The sequence below is a fragment of the Polyodon spathula genome, chromosome 4, assembly GCF_017654505.1.
Source record: "Polyodon spathula isolate WHYD16114869_AA chromosome 4, ASM1765450v1, whole genome shotgun sequence".
Taxonomy (NCBI): Eukaryota; Metazoa; Chordata; class Actinopteri; order Acipenseriformes; family Polyodontidae; genus Polyodon; species Polyodon spathula.
This window is the reverse complement of record NC_054537.1, coordinates 7,979,099-7,997,691: the sequence shown is the minus strand read 5'-3', so window position 1 is coordinate 7,997,691 and position 18,593 is coordinate 7,979,099. Positions and strand designations below refer to the sequence as shown.

General features: G+C 37.8%; 2 protein-coding genes across 3 annotated transcripts in view; one reads left to right on the top strand and one right to left on the bottom strand.

Moving 5' to 3' along the window:
- The window catches only part of LOC121314122 (amyloid beta A4 precursor protein-binding family B member 1-interacting protein-like), a 35,870-nt gene extending 32,227 nt beyond the window's left edge, over positions 1-3,643 (top strand). Inside the window, exons 12-14 of the mRNA XM_041247057.1 lie at positions 446-554; positions 1,339-1,430; positions 2,536-3,643. Of these exons, the coding sequence (XP_041102991.1) occupies positions 446-554; positions 1,339-1,430; positions 2,536-3,024 (690 nt within the window). The 3' untranslated portion in view covers positions 3,025-3,643. The remainder of the gene's footprint in view (positions 1-445; positions 555-1,338; positions 1,431-2,535) is intronic.
- Positions 3,644-4,074: 431 nt separating this feature from the next.
- On the bottom strand, positions 4,075-18,589 carry LOC121314121 (protein adenylyltransferase SelO-like). 2 transcript variants are annotated; one of them, XM_041247055.1, is made up of 19 exons: positions 17,945-18,589; positions 17,553-17,671; positions 17,134-17,262; positions 16,027-16,091; positions 14,420-14,476; positions 13,655-13,753; positions 13,305-13,372; positions 12,045-12,132; positions 10,960-11,029; positions 7,892-7,964; positions 7,679-7,762; positions 6,471-6,600; positions 5,945-5,989; positions 5,765-5,846; positions 5,412-5,504; positions 5,208-5,287; positions 4,937-4,980; positions 4,672-4,751; positions 4,075-4,502 (listed from the first exon to the last, which is right to left on the bottom strand). In XM_041247055.1, the coding sequence occupies exons 1-19, from the start codon at positions 18,195-18,197 to the stop codon at positions 4,380-4,382; spliced, it is 1,782 nt and encodes a 593-aa protein (XP_041102989.1). In that variant the 5' UTR covers positions 18,198-18,589; the 3' UTR covers positions 4,075-4,379. The 2 variants fall into 2 exon arrangements, with proteins under 2 accessions (XP_041102989.1, XP_041102990.1); XM_041247056.1 differs by lacking the exon at positions 7,679-7,762.
- Between the last annotated feature and the right edge of the window lie 4 nt (positions 18,590-18,593).

Below are 18,593 nucleotides of genomic sequence, written 5' to 3'. Positions count from 1 at the left end.
GATCAGTCTGAGACAGAGAACACGAGCCTGCAGCATCTGAGCTGCCAACATCAATCAAGGTCTGGTTACCAATGAGTCATTGCCATCTTGTAGATAGTCTCAGGCCTCTTTGGTTGCTTTTGGTCCAGTTCCCATCTCTGCCAACACACTCAAAAAGTCACAAAAACAGGTGGTGTTCCCTGGCAGTCTCCAAGAGGACAGGTATTGCATAAGCACAAAGACAGACCTTCTCTGCTCACAATTGCAAGGCTTTTTTAAAACGCTTGTGGACTGGTAGATGTGTAGAACATACAAAGCTGGTTGCATATCTGTGTGGCGTGGCAATAATATTGTTATTAATAGAGTTGTGGTTATTAAACTATGTTCTTATCATATCATCATCAATCTCTAAATTGATATTTGTTCATTTACATAAATGTGTTTTTGTTTTATTTCTTTCCCCTAGTATGGAAAGACAATGTATGACAACTACAATATAGCTGTGCAAAAGGCTGGACTGGCATCAAAATGGTCCAACCAGAGTAAGGTAGAATCGAAAGCTTCTTCAGGAACAGGTAAATGTATTGCAGGAGTTGAGACTGTGGTATTTGTTTGCATGATGTGTGATTAGAGGGGTTAATAAGGTTGGCAGTATTCTTGGATACATAGGTCTGCTACCTGTGGGTTTGCAACATTGAAATATTAAAGTAAACCTCCTATCTATGTAATGAATTGTGGCTAGCCTAAAACATAAAACCCAATAATATCTGTGAGTAATTTTGTCATGATCCGTTATCATCAGACCGGGTGCCAGTCACAATTCTAATTGTGCAATTCGTAATCCATTGCAATCACATTGGAATGGTAGTTGTAGCTGAACCTTGGCACACCTGCATGCATTTCATTATACCATGTCATTGATCAATTATAGTTCAATTATTCATTTCATTATACCATATCATTGATCGATTACAGTTCAATTATTCATTTCATTATACCATATCATCGATGAATTACAGTTCAATTATTCATTTCATTATACCATATCATTGATCAATTACAGTTCAATTTATTTGTCATTCGATCTTATGCTAGTATTTTCAACCACTTCTGTTGACCCCCATTTGTTTGAAGAAAAAAAAAGTTATATAGCATGTTTCTATATTTGCACCTGTGATTATTTGTTGGTTATTAGAATAGACAGAGTGATGTGTTTGTTGTTTAGATTACATCTTAGTATAATTGTAATTAGTGCAGCATAATTGTAACTAATTGTAATTGAACAGTTCTGGTTGCTGCAGTAGAGGTGGTATTGTATCATCAATATCTTAGAAAGTTCTCCCATTTTGTTAACTGCAGCTGCTGGTCGGGCAAATGGACATCAAGGTCAAGCGCCTCCCTCTGTCACCACAGCCTTTTCTGAGGCTTGGCAACGAGCTGAAATGACAAAGGTAGGAGGAATACAAATCAGATTACAGTGTGCACCTACAGATTATTTAATTCTGTTTATTACAGGATGTATGCCCACAGTATGAAGGATACGGATGCTGGAGGCACCAGCTGATTCAAGAACTATCTCCATGGTTCAATCAGATTGATGTACTGCAGCTGACACAAGCCCATCAACAAGCTGTTAGAGACTGCAGAACACTGAAAGACAGCTTTACACGAGGAATCAATAGACTGGGACTCATGCCCATTTGAAACCAATGTGCATATTGTACCAGGGGGCTAGTGTTGTGTGCATACTGTACCAGGGGGTTAGTGTTGACCTCACTCTAGTTTCATGTGCAAAAAAAAGGCAGGTATGAGGGGGCAATATAAACCCAACGTTTATATAGATGTTACAATTTCAGTCAAAATAATAATTTCGTGAAATCTGGTTTAGCAAGTATTAAGGTCGATATTCACAAAACTGGCCCCACCTCCATTTTTTAGACTCTTAAAATTGGGTCTGAGTCTGTTCCTTCCATTATATTGAGATCACTCCCATGCGGTGCACTAATACAGTATGTAATTGTATATTACGAAAGGGAAAATATAGTACCTCAGACATCATTTGAGATACTGTCTTCATGTCTGCACAAGTGTTTGCCCCAGCTGAAAAGTCTTGTATTTAATAAAATCAAATCTAAAATGCTTATTTTTCACAAACACATACCCCTTATTCAATGTAGCCCCAAATCCCTTAACTCACTCTTTCACACGACATGTACTTTGATCTGGTCATGTGAAGAGGAATTCATTTCTGGCCAGTCTGCTATGGATAATTTTGTATTTGCTGAAATTCCTGAATTAATTCAGATGACATTTATGGATAAAGCAGTCATATTTCCAAACCTTATTTCCAAAATTAGCAATACTAAAGAAAAAAATAATAGTATTAGCACCTGTAGTCAAAATGAAGATAACTGAATGATGCATTCCCACTTGTTATAAGGATAATGGATATGTTACAAGATCATTTTAAACGTACTGGTTTTTGAAGAACAAATACACAGGATGTGTTTTAATAATGATTTTAATTTTAAACACCAATTTTCTTTTTTTTTTAAGGATAATAAGACGAGTGGTGGGGGGACCCCCTTTTTTCTGCCTCCACCTCCCCTAGAAGAGGAACTACCACCGCCACCACCTGACCCCGTGCTGAAGATGCCCCAGTCTAGCCCTAAAGCACCCCCCAGAGTGGCCCAGCAGTCCCCAGGCATCGCACACAAACCACAAATCTACTTCCCTCCACCGCCCCCCATCCAGGACGACGAGTACCTCCCTCCACCTCCAGATGACTTTCCAGAGCCTCCCCCTGACTTCCTCCCCCTTCCACTCCCAAACCCAGTGGCTAGTTCCGGGGGCTCTGCTGCCCCAACCCCTCCTGCTCCCCCACTCCCCCCTCCGGTGGCCACTGCCCCTCCTCTTCCGCTGAAGAGAATTGGACCCCCACCTCCCATGAGGACCACACCTGTCTCAACAGCAGCATCCAACTCGGGTCAGCCAGACTTCATGTCAGAATTGATGAACGCCATGAATAAGAAAGGCAAAAAATAAGGAGCTGCACAGTAAAGATTAGTTGAGCAAATAACAGATTTTAATTTCACAAAGCTCTTTCGAAGGGCTGTTCACTGGTAATTTCATGATGTATATAGGAGGCTGCCAGGCACTTGCTTTAGCTTTTTATACTTTTTGTGTCTTCATTCATGGTTTTCAGCAACAAGTGTCTGGCAACATAATGCAAAATCATTTTTACTTTATTGTTATTTTTTTTTTACAAATCATCCTTATGAGCTGGACCCCTAGTTCTTGGTGTACAATATGCAATGAATTATCTGAGCTGCAAATGTCTGTATAATATGCTCTTGTGCTTCGAAAATAAAGTGTATTTCAAAGACATATTGTAAATGATTAAGTTTACAGTTTAAATTTGTTCATTTTGAGCTGGTCCTTATATATGATGTCCTTACAGACACTTGTTGCTTTTTCGGTTATTGTTTTGTATGTTTGTCAGTTTAGAAGGTTGTAGATATTCCTGAATAACTGATTCGAACTGGCCTATAAACAGTCCCCCTTTTATGACAATAAAAATAATTGAGTGCCATCCCAAAGACTGAAAAGGAATCAAAGACTGAAAAGGAATCAAAGACTGTATACAGAATAAAGAGCGCCCAAGCTGCTGTAGAAATAGATGCACATTATCTGTCAAGAGATTTTTTTCCACCCATGACAATCTTGGTTGTACCATAAAGTAGATATCTAGTTTCTCCCCCCACCTCCTTCCTTTGCACATTTGGCAGATAAATTACAGCAATGCGTATTTTAAATCATTGTAGGGTAGTATACAAGAACAGAATAGGAAGGAAGAACCAAGCCGTTTTTATTCTTGATCTTTACACTTTATTTCATGTATATATTTTCATAAAATACCTTCAAGGCATTTTAACACAAGATATAATGCCACCTAGTGGACATTCATTTAATTTTTTTTTTGTTTACAAAACCTACAAAACTTTTGAAAACTTGACAATAAAATATATATATATATATATATATATATATATATATATATATATATATATATATATATATATATATAATCACATTTCCTCATTTTATCTGAATTGTGCCCACAGTCATATTCAAAAAGCCTAATAACGTGACATAAAATTTAACAGCCCTGACAAAAACAAGGAGACTTAATAAACCTGTATTGACAGATTTGTTGAAACCTTAAAGATGTTTCAGGGGTGCTAGGATAATGCACACCACCATTGCAATTGAGTTTAATAAAATATAGAAGTATTTGACAAACTACACTAAACTGCTACATTGGGAATCAAAAGTATTTCCTCGAAGTCCTAGTTCTCAAGTAGGTTGCTCCTCTGCTGGTTATGTACTTCCTGCAGTGGTCAAGATGAGCAGCTAACACGTAGCTCTTCAGCCCAGCTAGGGGGACGGGAAGCATAGCCAGCCTCTTCAGCCTCTGTCTGCTTCTGGAAGGGGGCGCTCAGTACACGCTGCAGAAGATGCACCTGGTCCATATAAAAGGCAAGTTTGTACTACACCATTAAACAGTCAATACAGTAGACAAAGCGCCCAATATAATAAGGAAAACTTCGCTCTGTGGAGACACAGAAACATAAGAGGACACGTAGAAACATTTAGAGCGATTTGACATTAACCCATTGAAACTCAAGGTACCTCAGAGAAGTCACTCCTTTCAGCTTTTCTAACTGCAGACTCCGCCATCCAGTTCCTTAGAATGTACCTAGGATTTATCCCTGCAATTAAATAACAACGGATCATACACATAGCATTTAATCACTTGCAATGTACAGATTTTATGTTATGTTAGAACGCTCTTAAACAATGACCACAGGTTTTTTAAATGTTAATGTCAGTGCAGGATCATATTGCATAATGCTCATCACAACTGAAACACCAAAACTCAGTAATATTTACGTACTTTTCATTCTCTTTCTTCTTTCTTTATCTGAATCATTTGCATTCCTAAAATATAAAATGCATGCATAATCAACATCTCTATTCCCAGATACATTTCACATCAGCACATATATGGGAAAGGTTTCTACTGTGTCATATGGATTTATTTGCTTTTTGGATTGCCATTTAGTATTGAGGTATTTTCAAGATGATTCACATACCTTCCCAGTGTTATGAGAGGGTATGATCACTACCAGACAAAATAAACCTGTAAGACTGTTTAAAAATCTTACCTTCTCAGCCTTAACAAATACATAGCGACCCAGTCTGAAAATAACTTGTGACTGGCAAGGTCCTGTAAAGCCCAGAACTCCTGAGCAAAAAAAATAAATGAAAAAAAAAATACCAATTTGGCACAGATCATCATACATAAAGGTTGAAAACAGTTAGAAAATACAAAGCTAGATGAGCTCAGAATGAAGTGTTACTAAAGGTACCTGTGGAATACTTTGATCCTGTAGCTGTTGCACAGAAATCTCACTGAACAGCCGGAAGGTCATTGTAAAATCTGCTTGTGTGTCCTCCATGAGCTGAAATAATAAAACAGGGGTCTCATATTTTCTACACATTTCCTCTTTGGTGGAATTGAGGAAGTAAAGACAAAAAGTAACTTTTAAACCTCTAGATAAGAATAGGATGTGGTTAAGATAAGAATACTAAATGAATTTTAAAAAGGTATTATTATATTATAAATTAAATTGCACCTGTGGTATATTATTTTAATACTATCAAAGATCAGTCTAAAATGACTAACTTTACATTTCATATTCCATTATGCATGAGGTCCCACCTTCAGCAAGTATGCAATTAAAAAGGCATCACCAGCTTCTTCTCCGAGTAACCCTAGCTTGGATTTAAATAACTCCTGGAACCTGAAACAAAGCACACAGGTGAAGAAAAGGGGGGCCTTGTGTTTAGGTGCTTATTGTTGCAATATAAAGGGCTTGATGGAATAATGTAGTTAAAATACCTTTTGTTGTAAATATCAGGATAGCCCTTAAGTATCTGCATTGCCCTAAAAATCGAATTATAAAAAGTTAGCTTTATTTATATCTATTAAGAAGTTGTCTTTGCTCATTAAAACATGCAAGGCTAAAAAATAAAATAAAAAATTCGAGGCAAACTCTTGAAATACTGATCTGTGCCTGGATACAGTGCCTTTAACTTGCAATAGGTCAGGCGCACTGTACAGAGTATGCAGCTGCAGCAACTTTAATTAACTCTTTCTTAGTTCTTTCTAATGTAGGTAACATTCCAAATCACAACTTCACAAACAGCCACTTAAATAAGTACTGTTAACATTTTACCTCAGACCTTTTTGTTCAACCTTATCACCCATAACTTCAAACCACTCATATCAGATTGTAAAGTTAAAACTAGACGAAACTAAGTTGAGAAACATTTTGGCTTGTGCTTAATATCTGAAATGTTTATCTACTTTCATTTTTTTTTTTTAACCTAACCTGTGTAACACAAACACACACACATAGACTCACGAAAGCTGCTGCCTTGTGTCGAGTACAGGGTTTAGCGCCTCTCTGAGCTTGTCAAGGTTGTACATCCCAGTATTCGCCTGGTTTCCTATTTTATACCTTCCTTCATCATCAGAGGTGTTGGGTACAAAATCTGTGGAAGAAATTGCAAACTTTCTATCTGCAGGGTCAGAATAATAACCTTACATCTTTAAACATTTCAGACACTGTTTATATTTCACACTCAAGCAGTGTGTACTGTAATCCATACTGAGATGAGAGTGCTGAACAAAGAGAAACACAGACTGTATCAATGACATCATACAGAGACCAGGGCATGAGATCCTTACCAACAGGAACGGCTTTTATTCATAAGGAATGCATTACCAGCAGACACCTGACCTTGTACACTTAAAGGAAAACCTCACTAAATGGACAGATAGACACTTTTTGCTTCTTTATTTATTTGAGAATATCCAGACAAAGTCATTCATAGGCATCATAGGTGTTGGAGTCATATTTTGTAAAGTGCATTTTACATGATGTGATTTAAAAGCATTTTGACAACATGCCAATAAGGGGATAAATTACTGCTTGACTTTTTAAAATATTTACATCCCTGGAGAATAACCTTGGATTGCATCAACCACAAATTTGTGTTTATCCAGGGTTAACCTTAAAAATAGGTGGTTGATCCAAATGGACTCTCTGGTACAGTACTGAAAAATGCTTCAAAACCCATCTGTGGCTTATCAACCCCAGCAACAGCAACTTCCAATTCCTTGAAAATGATGAAACACGAACATAAAAGTGTCTGGTTTACATGGTTTCTTCTTGACATGGTTTAGTTACCAAAAGATGTCCTCTACTCTATGCCGTGGCTGTCTTAAGGATAATTTCCCTACTTAAAAGCAACAATATTTTACACGATCTTCGCAGGGACTGTCACTTCCAAAGTGCACACAACACAAAGTGGTAAAAAATAAAAAAAACACACACAATAGTCGTTACGCTCCCATTTCTACAAACATGCTGCAAAGATTCACTCAAATATTGTATTTATTTCCATTTGTTTTAAACAGGGATAATTACCCTGCGAAGCCAAATCTATCTAGGTCTTATCTTACAGAAGCCATTGAAAATTAACAAAATGATCATAAAACTTGTTTTTTTTTTAAATACAATGAGAATGTTGAAAATGCACACCAATTAGCTCTTTGCATTTTACTTACTGGGATCGTATGACTCCATAAAGCCAAAAGGACCGTAATCAATTGTAATTGAGAGCAAACTAAAGTTGTCTGTGTTGCATACACCTGAAAAGGAAATGTGTTTTTTGTTAGCAAACTAAGAAGAAATAACAGTTTTTTCTCTTCCTTGCATGTGTATAGTACAGGTTTGTAGCTTTGTTCACATTAATATAGTAAGTACAGTACATGTATTACCATGTGCAAACCCCACTGACATCCAGAGTGCAATAAGATTGGCAGTGTCCGTCACTACTCTGGAGAAGAAGTCCTGGACAAGCACAATATAAACACGTTTTAATGGGTTAGTCTGTGATGCTTCATATCTTCAATCATAAGTACTGTCAATTGAATTATTTATTAAAAGTAGACAACAATTCATTATAGCTATACTTATGGTGAAGAAGAAAGGTGGGGGGGCAGTCTGGAAGAAAAATGTACAGAGTATTTGAAATAGAAAAAAAATGCAAAGGCTATTGTAATTATTTATCGGCTTCCTGGAATACTGAACCCTAATTCTATGTTTCCATTAGAATTGCCTTGGCTTTTTAAGAAATGCTGCTTAAGCAAATGTATTTAAAGCTCTTACATAAGCACTTTTGAAATGAGCTGAAAGAGGAAGTTCATGCCAATGCCAGGCAGCAAGGCCAAGTCTAACTGAGGCCAACAGCCAACAGATGTCAGTGTAGACTCAACCTAGAATCACACAGCATATGTACTTAGCAATAAATTATGAGTAACTTCGGTACAGATGTAAAACATACTTTAACTACAATATATTTTGAGAACCTCAGAGATATAAAATACATGTTATCAATGTGTGGGTTCCACTGCATGAAGAGTGGAAATTAAATGCTAAACAATATACTTTAAATGCTAGGTTGTAAAGCTGTGAACTACAGTTTATTTAGAACATGAACACTGCATGAACCTATAGTTAATTTAAATCTCCAATTAAAATATGACGCCTCCACTATGATGTACTTATTAGATTTGAAAAGAAAATATTTTATTCTTGCCAAGGGATGTTTCTATTTGCAAATATATATATATATATATTATATATATATATATATATATATATATATATATATATATATATATACACACACACACACACACACACACACACATACTGTGTATATATATATATATATATATATATATATATATATATATATATATATATATATATATAGCTCTGGAAAAAATTAAGAGACCACTGCAAATTTTTCTTAAATCAGCATCTCTACATGTATGGCAGCCATTCCATTCCAGTGTCTGTTGAATTCCAACACAGGCACACCTCATTCTACTGAATGAGGTACTGATTAGGGGATCACCTGAACCAAATCTTATTTAACGAGGAAAAGTATAAAAACCACTCCTGTGGTCATCACTATCCTCTTGCAATAGGACCAGCTGGATGGCAAAACAGTGCTAGTAGTACCTCAAAATTGGAATAAAAAAATAACTATTGACCATGCCCAAAGAGTTGAAAAGGAAAGTTTTGAGTGAGGAAAAGAAGGGTTCAATTCTGGCTTTACTGGCAGAGGGATACAGTGAGCGTCGGGTTGCTTCCATCCTTAAAATTTCAAAGACGGCGGTTCATAAGAACAAGGTCAAGCAGCACACATTGGGGACAACAAAGCTACAGACCGGCAGAGGGCGAAAACGACTCTCCACTGACCGGGATGACCGCCAACTCATTCGAATGTCACTCAGCAACCGTAGGATGACATCAAGTGACCTACAAAAAGAATGGCAAACGGCAGCTGGGGTGAAGTGCACGGCGAGGACGGTTCGAAACAGGCTCCTAGGGGCAGGGCTGAAGTCGTGCAAAGCTAGAAAAAAGCCCTTCATCAATGAGAAGCAAAGAAGAGCCAGGCTGAGGTTTGCAAAAGACCATAAGGATTGGACCGTAGAGGACTGGAGTAAGGTCATCTTCTCTGATGAGTCCAATTTTCAGCTTTGCCCAACACCTGGTCGTCTAATGGTTAGACGGAGACCTGGAGAGGCCTACAAGCCACAGTGTCTCGCACCCACTGTGAAATGTGGTGCAGGACCAGTGATGATCTGGGGGTGCTTCAGCAAGGCTGGAATCGGACAGCTTTGGCATGAATCAAGCCAAGCACAAGGTTGTCCTGGAAGAAAACTTGCTTCCTTCTGCTCTGACAATGTTCCCCAACTCTGAGGATTGGTTTTTCCAGCAGGACAATGTTCCATGTCACACAGTCAGGTCAATCAAGGTGTGGATGGAGGACCACCAGATCAAGACCCTGTCATGGCCAGCCCAATCTCCAGACCTGAACCCCATTGAAAACCTCTGGAATGTGATCAAGAGGAAGATGGATGGTCACAAGCCATCAAACAAAGCCAAGCTGCTTGAATTTTTGCACCAGGAGTGGCATAAAGTCACCCAACATCAATGTGAAAGACTGGTGGAGAGCATGCCAAGACGCATTAAAGCTGTGATTGAAAATCAGGGTTATTCCACCAAATACTGATTTCTGAACTCTTCCTAAGTTAAAACATTAGTATTGTGTTGTTTAAAAATGAATATGAACTTATTTTCTTTGCATTATTCAAGGTCTGACAACACTGCATCTTTTTTGTTATTTTGACCAGTTGTCATTTTCTGCAAATAAATGCTCTAAATGACAATATTTTTATTTGGAATTTGGGAGAAATGCTGTCAGTAGTTTATAGAATAAAACAAAAATGTTCATTTTACCCAAACACATACCTATACATTGTAAAACCAGAGAAACTGATACTTTTGCAGTGGTCTCAATTTTTTCCAGAGCCTATATATATATAGTGCCTTGAAAAAGTATTCAGACCCCTGAACAATTCTCTCATATTACTGAATAAACAAGATATTTCAGTTTTTTATTTTTCTTAAAAATATTTCCCAACATAAAACCAATGTCACCTTACAATAATTGATTTTGAGTTTAAGTGTTTTAAAATAAAATATCGAACAGAACGAAATTTCAATGTACCATTTGTAATTCAGTAATATGAGAGAATTGGTCAGGGTTCTGAATACTTCTGCAAGGCACTGTATATGTTGAATATAGTTTTTATTTGATGTCAACAAAGTAATGCAGTTCATTAAATACCTCAGTAAGATGGCAATGTTGCGATCTCAAAAGGCATTTAAGGATTTAAACATTCAGGTCACTGGTGTACCGAGACACCATGTCAGCTAATTGAAGAGTTTCAAGAACCCCATGAGCACATTATTCCTTTCTCATACTCACCAGATACTTATCTGAGTCACTTGCATGTATTGATGGGAAATGTTCATCTATCACAAAGTTTAGTAATTTCCTGGGGGTAAACAACAGTCACAATGTAACACACTGCCACAATGTTGAGAACCATTCTTCAGTTAATGCAGCCTGCTACTCTCTGGGTTTGCTTTCCAAGATGAAAGACAGTCCTTCCAGTGTGTTTTAAACACAGACTATATCAATATCCATGAATGTTTCGCATGGCAATGCATGTCATTTTTTATTTTTGTGACTTTGATAAATGATTATCCTCCAACATGTATTTCACAAATAATGTAAAAATCATTAGCAATGACAGAGTGGTGACCAAGGCACAGACCGAGAAAGATGGAGATGGAGACAGTACTGAAATGCACGAAACACCAGCAGACCAGATCAGAAGATAAGTCCTTTATATACTTGACAAGATTCTACTTGCAACAGCTTAAAGCAGCTGACATGGATGTGTGTGTATGAGTTAATGATTTTTCTTTACATTAGCAATTTCATTAGCATACTGTATTTATTTAAATCAGACCCTGAGAGTTAATTTACTGATATGCTACTATGCATACACTAATTGAGAGACATTAGAAGCACCCAGATCTGGTGTTTTTGAAAGCAACAAAGGTTATACACTATTATGTTACATTTAATCACACATTATTAGTGGCATGCTGTAACTTAACCAACCCACACACATCTCTATATTGCCGTTTAACCCTTTACAGGCCATGCTTGTAAAGTCCTTCTCAAAGAGCTGCACTGTTATGGGCTTTGCTGGGTCTGAAAATGTCTCCCCAACTGGGATAAACATTGTAATTTAGGCTTGTCCTGTAACCTGTTGGCAGCAATGCAATACAATCTCGTTAGTCGATTAAACTTGTGGCTGTTCAAAGCTGATTTTGATTTTAAAAATAGGTAATCAATTTAAAATACATTGATGTATGTTTTCCAGACAAAATGAACACAATTTGAAACAATAACTGATTTTCCATAGAAGATATTAAATACAGTAGATGTGTTTAGTCTAATACTTGTTAGGTCAGAATGATACATCAAAATCATCTCACCTTAACAAATCGATCTCACCAAAGTTTGCTAATATTTCCAATGATCCTATACGAAACCACGACTTTGCTACACGCGCAACAATTGCTCCTGGAAAAAAAGAAGGTACAGTATATATTCTAGATATTGAAGTGATACAGCCATCTGAAATGCATTTATATCAGATAGTTTATATCCGATGAAAACAGCGCCAAAAATATGGTATAGCTGAAAGCTGCTCGACCTTGGGGGGAGAATATCATTTTGTATTGTATTTATTTTATTCACTTGAATATGAGCTGCAAGCAACTTTTTTACAAAGGCGGAAGGCAGGCGGTAAGTTACAGTTCCACACAAGCACACCACAAACGCGTATTATTATTATATCTACCTCACATCAAGCGGAATCACAAGGCAGGTTCAAATCATCAAAATCTCTTAATTATAAAATTACATTGTGGATCTGTGTTCAACTTGTTCCAGTCTGAGGGGAAGCAAAAGCTTTCCTTCCAGTATTACATCTCACTGTATTTAAAATATTGAGTCTCACTGAATGTGGACTGACTCGACCTCCAACCCACCCGCAAGGAGGTCAAAAGCAGGACACTCTGGGATTTGTGAGGGAAGTGGTTGGATTTTAAAGGGGCGGGGGGGGTGTGAAGAGCTGGCCTTGGGATGGCCATGTGTGTAAACACAAGGAGGAGGACATGTGACAGAGCAGAGACTCTGCAATTGGGTGCACGGGTGTGTGGGTGCGCATGTGAGTCTTGGTGAAGGGGGCTGGTGAAGCCACATGGCATTGTTTAATTGCTTGATTGTTTGATTAATTGAGTGTTTGGAGTTTGAATGGAAAAGTGTGGAATGTAGCCAGGTGGTGATTGGATGATTGCAGGTTACTTACAACTGAATTGTCTTGGATCTGAGCAAACATGCTGACTAAAGCAAAAACTTGCAAGAATGTTTATTAACACTTTGTCAATTACATGCAATGCCTTTAATACACTTAAGACAAGCTATTCAAGGACTCAAGCCGCATGTTTTTATCAGTCAACACTAGGGTGTAGAGGGGAGCTGACAGATTTAGTGTGATGAATGAAGGTCCTACAAAGATTCTGTGGGTGGGAGACAGCAGAACAACTGTGCTTCTCAGCTTAACTACCAGGAACGAGAACTGGATTCTAACTCAGCTGTTCGAACCAACGACAGAAATCTCAACAAGAATACAATAAAAATGAAGCTGTTTAACTTGGATGTTAACTACATATCAGGACTGTTCTTCTTACCCTTTTCCTTCTTCACATGTCCATTATAGAACTGGTCTCTCCATACCACTTCATTGCTGACAATGAGACTGCAAAACAAATACAACTTTTTATATCAGAGTCAGTTTGCCGCTCTGAAACGTTTGCATTCAAAAGGATGGTGCACAGCAGCTTGGATACAAAAGCCAGGCTCTTTTAGAAAGCGTCTTTAACCGTGATAATGAAGGATTGGGTCTGGCATGAAGAACTCAAAGCAGTCACTTCATTGACAGATTATGTTCTATGCAACTACAACAGGTAAAGTTGTGAAAAAGACTATGATTGAGTATGACGACCTTCACTTGGGTTCTGTCCAGTCAAGGACTCTTTACCTCGCAGCCCTGCTCGTGGGAATCCCCAGGTAATGCATGACCTCACTGCAGAGAAACTCCCGCACTGACGAGCGTATCACCGCTCGCCCATCTCCATTCCTGCAATACAGGCACTTTATTTCACCATGCTTACAAACCATGTACCTCTGTTGGCTTAAATGAGCCGCAGCATCTTTCTTCCACTGCCACTACCAATTATCTAAGCAAGATCAAGTAAACAAACGTTTAGGCCTAATAGGCTTTTGCTCACCAGTTACAAGTGAACTGTTTGGAGCTACCAGAAACCGCAATGGATAACTACTGGTTTAGATCACTGAAACAGAGCCCAGTGATTCAGTCAATATATTCTCAACACTTCTATTCTATAAATATTTTAGTCTGATAGTGCAACTTTGGAGACAAATGAAAGTATGATTTAAATGCATGTTCTCACTTGTGCAGCTGTAGTGTGGTGTGACCTACAGTAGGGATACTGTAGTATTTTGCACTTTCAGCACAACTGCTGGAGATTTAGGCTACTGTACTAAATACATGACCATGAAATATACTTTAAAGCTCTGGCAGATAATTAAGGCAACAAGCTGCAAGTGCCTGGTCCCTACTAGTTTGGGTATTAAAAGTGCAAGTTCTGTATGTAATCTTGGCTCATCTGAGATAGTAAAGCTATAATCTATGTGTATTCTACTCATATCAGTATAATGTGTCTCAACCCCTTAAAAGTAAATCAGACAATAATTATATAGAAACAATATTTATTGGTATTACCGGGAATATGGCGTCTTTCCTGAGCCTTTCAGTTGAATCTCCCACCTCTCACCATGTCTGCAAAACAAGATATTGGTGGCAAAAAGAGCTACTATAGATTTATTTTAATAACATACACACACACACACACTATAATATATATATAATATATATATATATATATATATATATATATAAATGTTGTTTAAAATAGGGTTCACTCCGATTACACCGTGTAACAATTTTTTTTTTTTTTTTTGGTTCCTGGATAGTAAGTGTTATTTCCTAATTGCTTATGCCTCAAAAGTATAGAAAATGGCTATTATTCCCCACAAACGTTGCTTTTGTGACCAGGACAGTGATATTTTGAAATTTACCTATTTTCCAGAACATTCCAGATAGATTCAGTGCTGAGTAAACTTGGAGTAACTTCTAGAACTTTCTAGAACTTTCCAGTAATATAAATAGTAGTATAAATACAGGGGCCTTAAGCCCACCAGTTCAGTTTAGTTCCAGCTGCCTAAGTGGATACATATCTGCATTTTTCTGAGATGGCATCAAGAGGCTGAAATGGTGGCATTCCTGATGGGTCTCCAAGGCAGTTTTACCAAGTTTCCCTGCTATCTTTGCCTTTGGGACAGCAGGGACACCAAGGCGCACTACCACATGCGGGACTGGCCACAGCGGACCGAGTTCTCTGTGGGGAGGAACAACGTCAAGTGGGAGCCACTGGTGGACCCCCGGAAGGTGCTGATGCCACCACTGCACATCAAATTGGGCCTTATGAAACAATTTGTCAGAGCTCCAGATAAGGAGGCAGCAAGTACCTTCAAGACTTCTTCCCTAAGCTGTCTGAGGCAAAGGTCAAAGCCGGTGTCTTCGTCGGACCACAGATAAAGAAGATCCTGGAGTGCAATGAATTCCCCAAGAAGCTCACTAGTAAGGAGAAAGCGGCTTGGAACAGCTTTGTAGCAGTGGTTCGGGGCTTCCTGGGCAATCACAAGGCCGAAAACTATGTGGAGCTGGTTGAGACTCTGGTGAAGAACTACGGCAGAATGGGCTGTAGGATGTCCCTCAAAGTCCATATCCTTGATGCTTATCTTGATAAATTCAAGGAGAACATGGGAGCATACTCGGAGGAGCAAGGCGAGCGCTTCCACCAGAATATACTGGACTTTGAACGCCGCTACCAAGGACAGTATAACGAGAACATGATGGGAGACTACATTTGGGGGCTGATTCTTGAAAGTGATTTACAGTATAATTGTAAATCTCGAAAAACTACTCACTTCTAAATCTTTTGTAGTCATTTTTGTATTACTTTAGTATAAATACATTTTAATTTGGATTCATATGTTGTTTTTTTCTGACTTTATGTGAACGAAAAGCCACAAATTCGCTCGTTTTCTCATTGGAAATAGGTACATTTCAAAATATCACTGTCCTGGTCACAAAAGCAAAGTTTGTGGGGAATAATAGCCATTTTCTATACTTTTGAGGCATAAGCAATTAGGAAATAACACTTACTACCCAGGAACAAAAACTGTGTTACATAGTGTTATTTGCATCAATTCATACCTGCAGTTTATCTTGCTGTTTGCTATGGCCAGACCACATGAGCTGCTTACCTGTTTATATATTCTCCAAGCAAATGAGCTCTCCCATCACCCAGCTGACCAGCCCATAATCCAAACTAAGGAGGAAATAAACAAATCAAATATTATTCAATCTATTTTCAAAATTATTTTATATTTCTGTCACTGAATTAGGACAAACGCTATGAATTTAAACATATGCCAATGCAAATGGTCTTCTGAGGCGTCCAAAATTACTTGAGCGTAACATTCCTGGAGAAGAATGTTATCAACGCTAGCTTCTGTTGACAGTTCATAGCCTTGTTTCCATTTGCCACATGGATTGGGTTGAAAGAGATTTGATATGAATCCTGGTCATTTCTATGTGCGTAAGACTGATACACATGTTTTACAATTGACAGCTCCTAAATTATACTAGGAACTGGACTGGACTGGATGAACTGAGTAACCACCTCTGGCTCGCAAATGTTATGATATCAACACGATTTAAGCTAGGACTCTGACAGTAGCTCTAGTGGAGAAGTTACATAAAGGGCATCCAATGTGAAGGACGCAGAGTTGAGTTTTAAAAAGCAGATTGCAGAAATTGAATGATATTATCAGGAAAATATTGGAGGTAAGTAAATTGGCAATTAGTTATATAAAAGATGATTGACCTGGTTGCAGAACACATTATAGACTAACTGTGCAGGATCAGACTGCACCAGCCAAATAGTTTTGCCAAAAGATGCTTCTCGCCAATGAACAATAATAAGTAAAATGCATGTAGGCAATTCATCACATTGACTTCAATATATTGTTTAGTTGCTGTATCTAACCCTTGCTGAGCAAGCAGGTTAAAATCAAACTCTGAATTTCAGATGATTTAGGCAATACCCACAAGAAAGGATACAGTCATGTCATCTCAAAATGATAACCAACATACTAGCACACATGTTTAAACATAGCTGATAACCACATAACTGACCGTCAATAATTTGTGAGTAATCGATTTATAAAACACAGTATCGGAACTCGTCCGTTGTACCTGCCAAACTACTTTTCTTTGTGACACACTGCAAGCTAGCTTTGAGCAAGTGTGCTGCATTTTTCATTAGCAAAATTCAAGAGTTTAACCCATTATTATCTTATTGCTTTTACCTGGTGGCCACCGTATCTATGAGCAAGAGGTACTGATCCAGGCAGCAATTTTCCTCCACTGAGAAAGTGGATGAAGTCATCTGTTTCTGCTGCTGAAACATCCCAATCTAATATATCCTCCAGAACCTCCTGCAAAACAGCATGAGAAACAACATAGCAATCAATCCCTCTCGGAACACCCCTGGCCCCAGTTAGATTGGATATTGGTAGTTTTACAATATGCAGAACTCAAAGAATACCATTCCCTACATTCTTTAACCCTGAATTATACTAAAGAATGGTCATGTTACCTTCCACCACCGTTGCACGGTTCTCAAGATAAATATGAGAGTCCACAATGGGGGGCTGTAGGAGTTTTACTGATCTCGAAATACATTAGACACCTTTCAAAGAACAGAAAACACGGTTTACATGCTTACCTTTGACACTGCAGCAACTTTCAATGGACCTTTCAGCGGAGTAGGCTGAGCAACAGAGAACACACAGTTCCTTACAGTGCGTACTGAACTATCTCTTACAGGATCCAGTGGAAATGCAGCTGTGAAAATGAAAGCAATTTTTAAAACTTCATGTCTATGTACGTATTCGTAATCTACTAAAAGTTACTAATGCATAAAATAAAATAAAATAAAAAATATCTGATTGGCCCAAAGAATGCAAACAAATACTGTACCACATACTACAGCACATCTGATAAACATCACTTTGCATTATTTTCTTAGTGACTGCAATAAATCATACCCAGCTAGTTTAGATTAAAGTTCGATCTAAGCTTTAAAAATGTGTTTTAGTAATATATTCACCAATTTACCTAGTAGTCTCTTGGATGAAATCTCCAGTACGTCCAAAGAAAGCGAGTTTTCTGTAATTTTACTGCAACTTGAGTTGTTTTTCTTCGTCGTGTTGATGTAAAAATGCCTGTCATCTGAACATCTCGCGTCATTTTTATTAAAATGCAAAACTTTTGTCTGTGATTGTGTTGAATCTATCCATGTAACACTTGACAGCAGGTGGAAATGCAGTGCCATGAACGCGAAACTTAAAGCATGCTGAAAATACGACATTTCAGCACTAGTGAAGCTGTGTTACTGAGTGCGACAGTGCAGTATCTGACTTGGCTCGGCACATAAACACATGAACTAAATTTAAGTTCCATATACAGCATTTTATCAGGGGTACAATATATGATTTATTATTTTAAATTAAAAAAAAAAAAAAAAACACAGGTTACTTAAAATAAGTTAATTTCAAGTGCATGCTGTATTGGAAGACAAATGTGTACCTATATATAATTACTATCCAAACCACTACTCATTACTTCAAATCCCCTTTTTAACGTATGTCTTTATTTTAAAGATAATTACTGTTTAAAAGAATATATTTTGGTAGCGTGCCTTGTTGCGTGGTTGTATCAGACTATTCACACAGTTAATTGGTTTAAGTATTTATTTTTTGCTTCC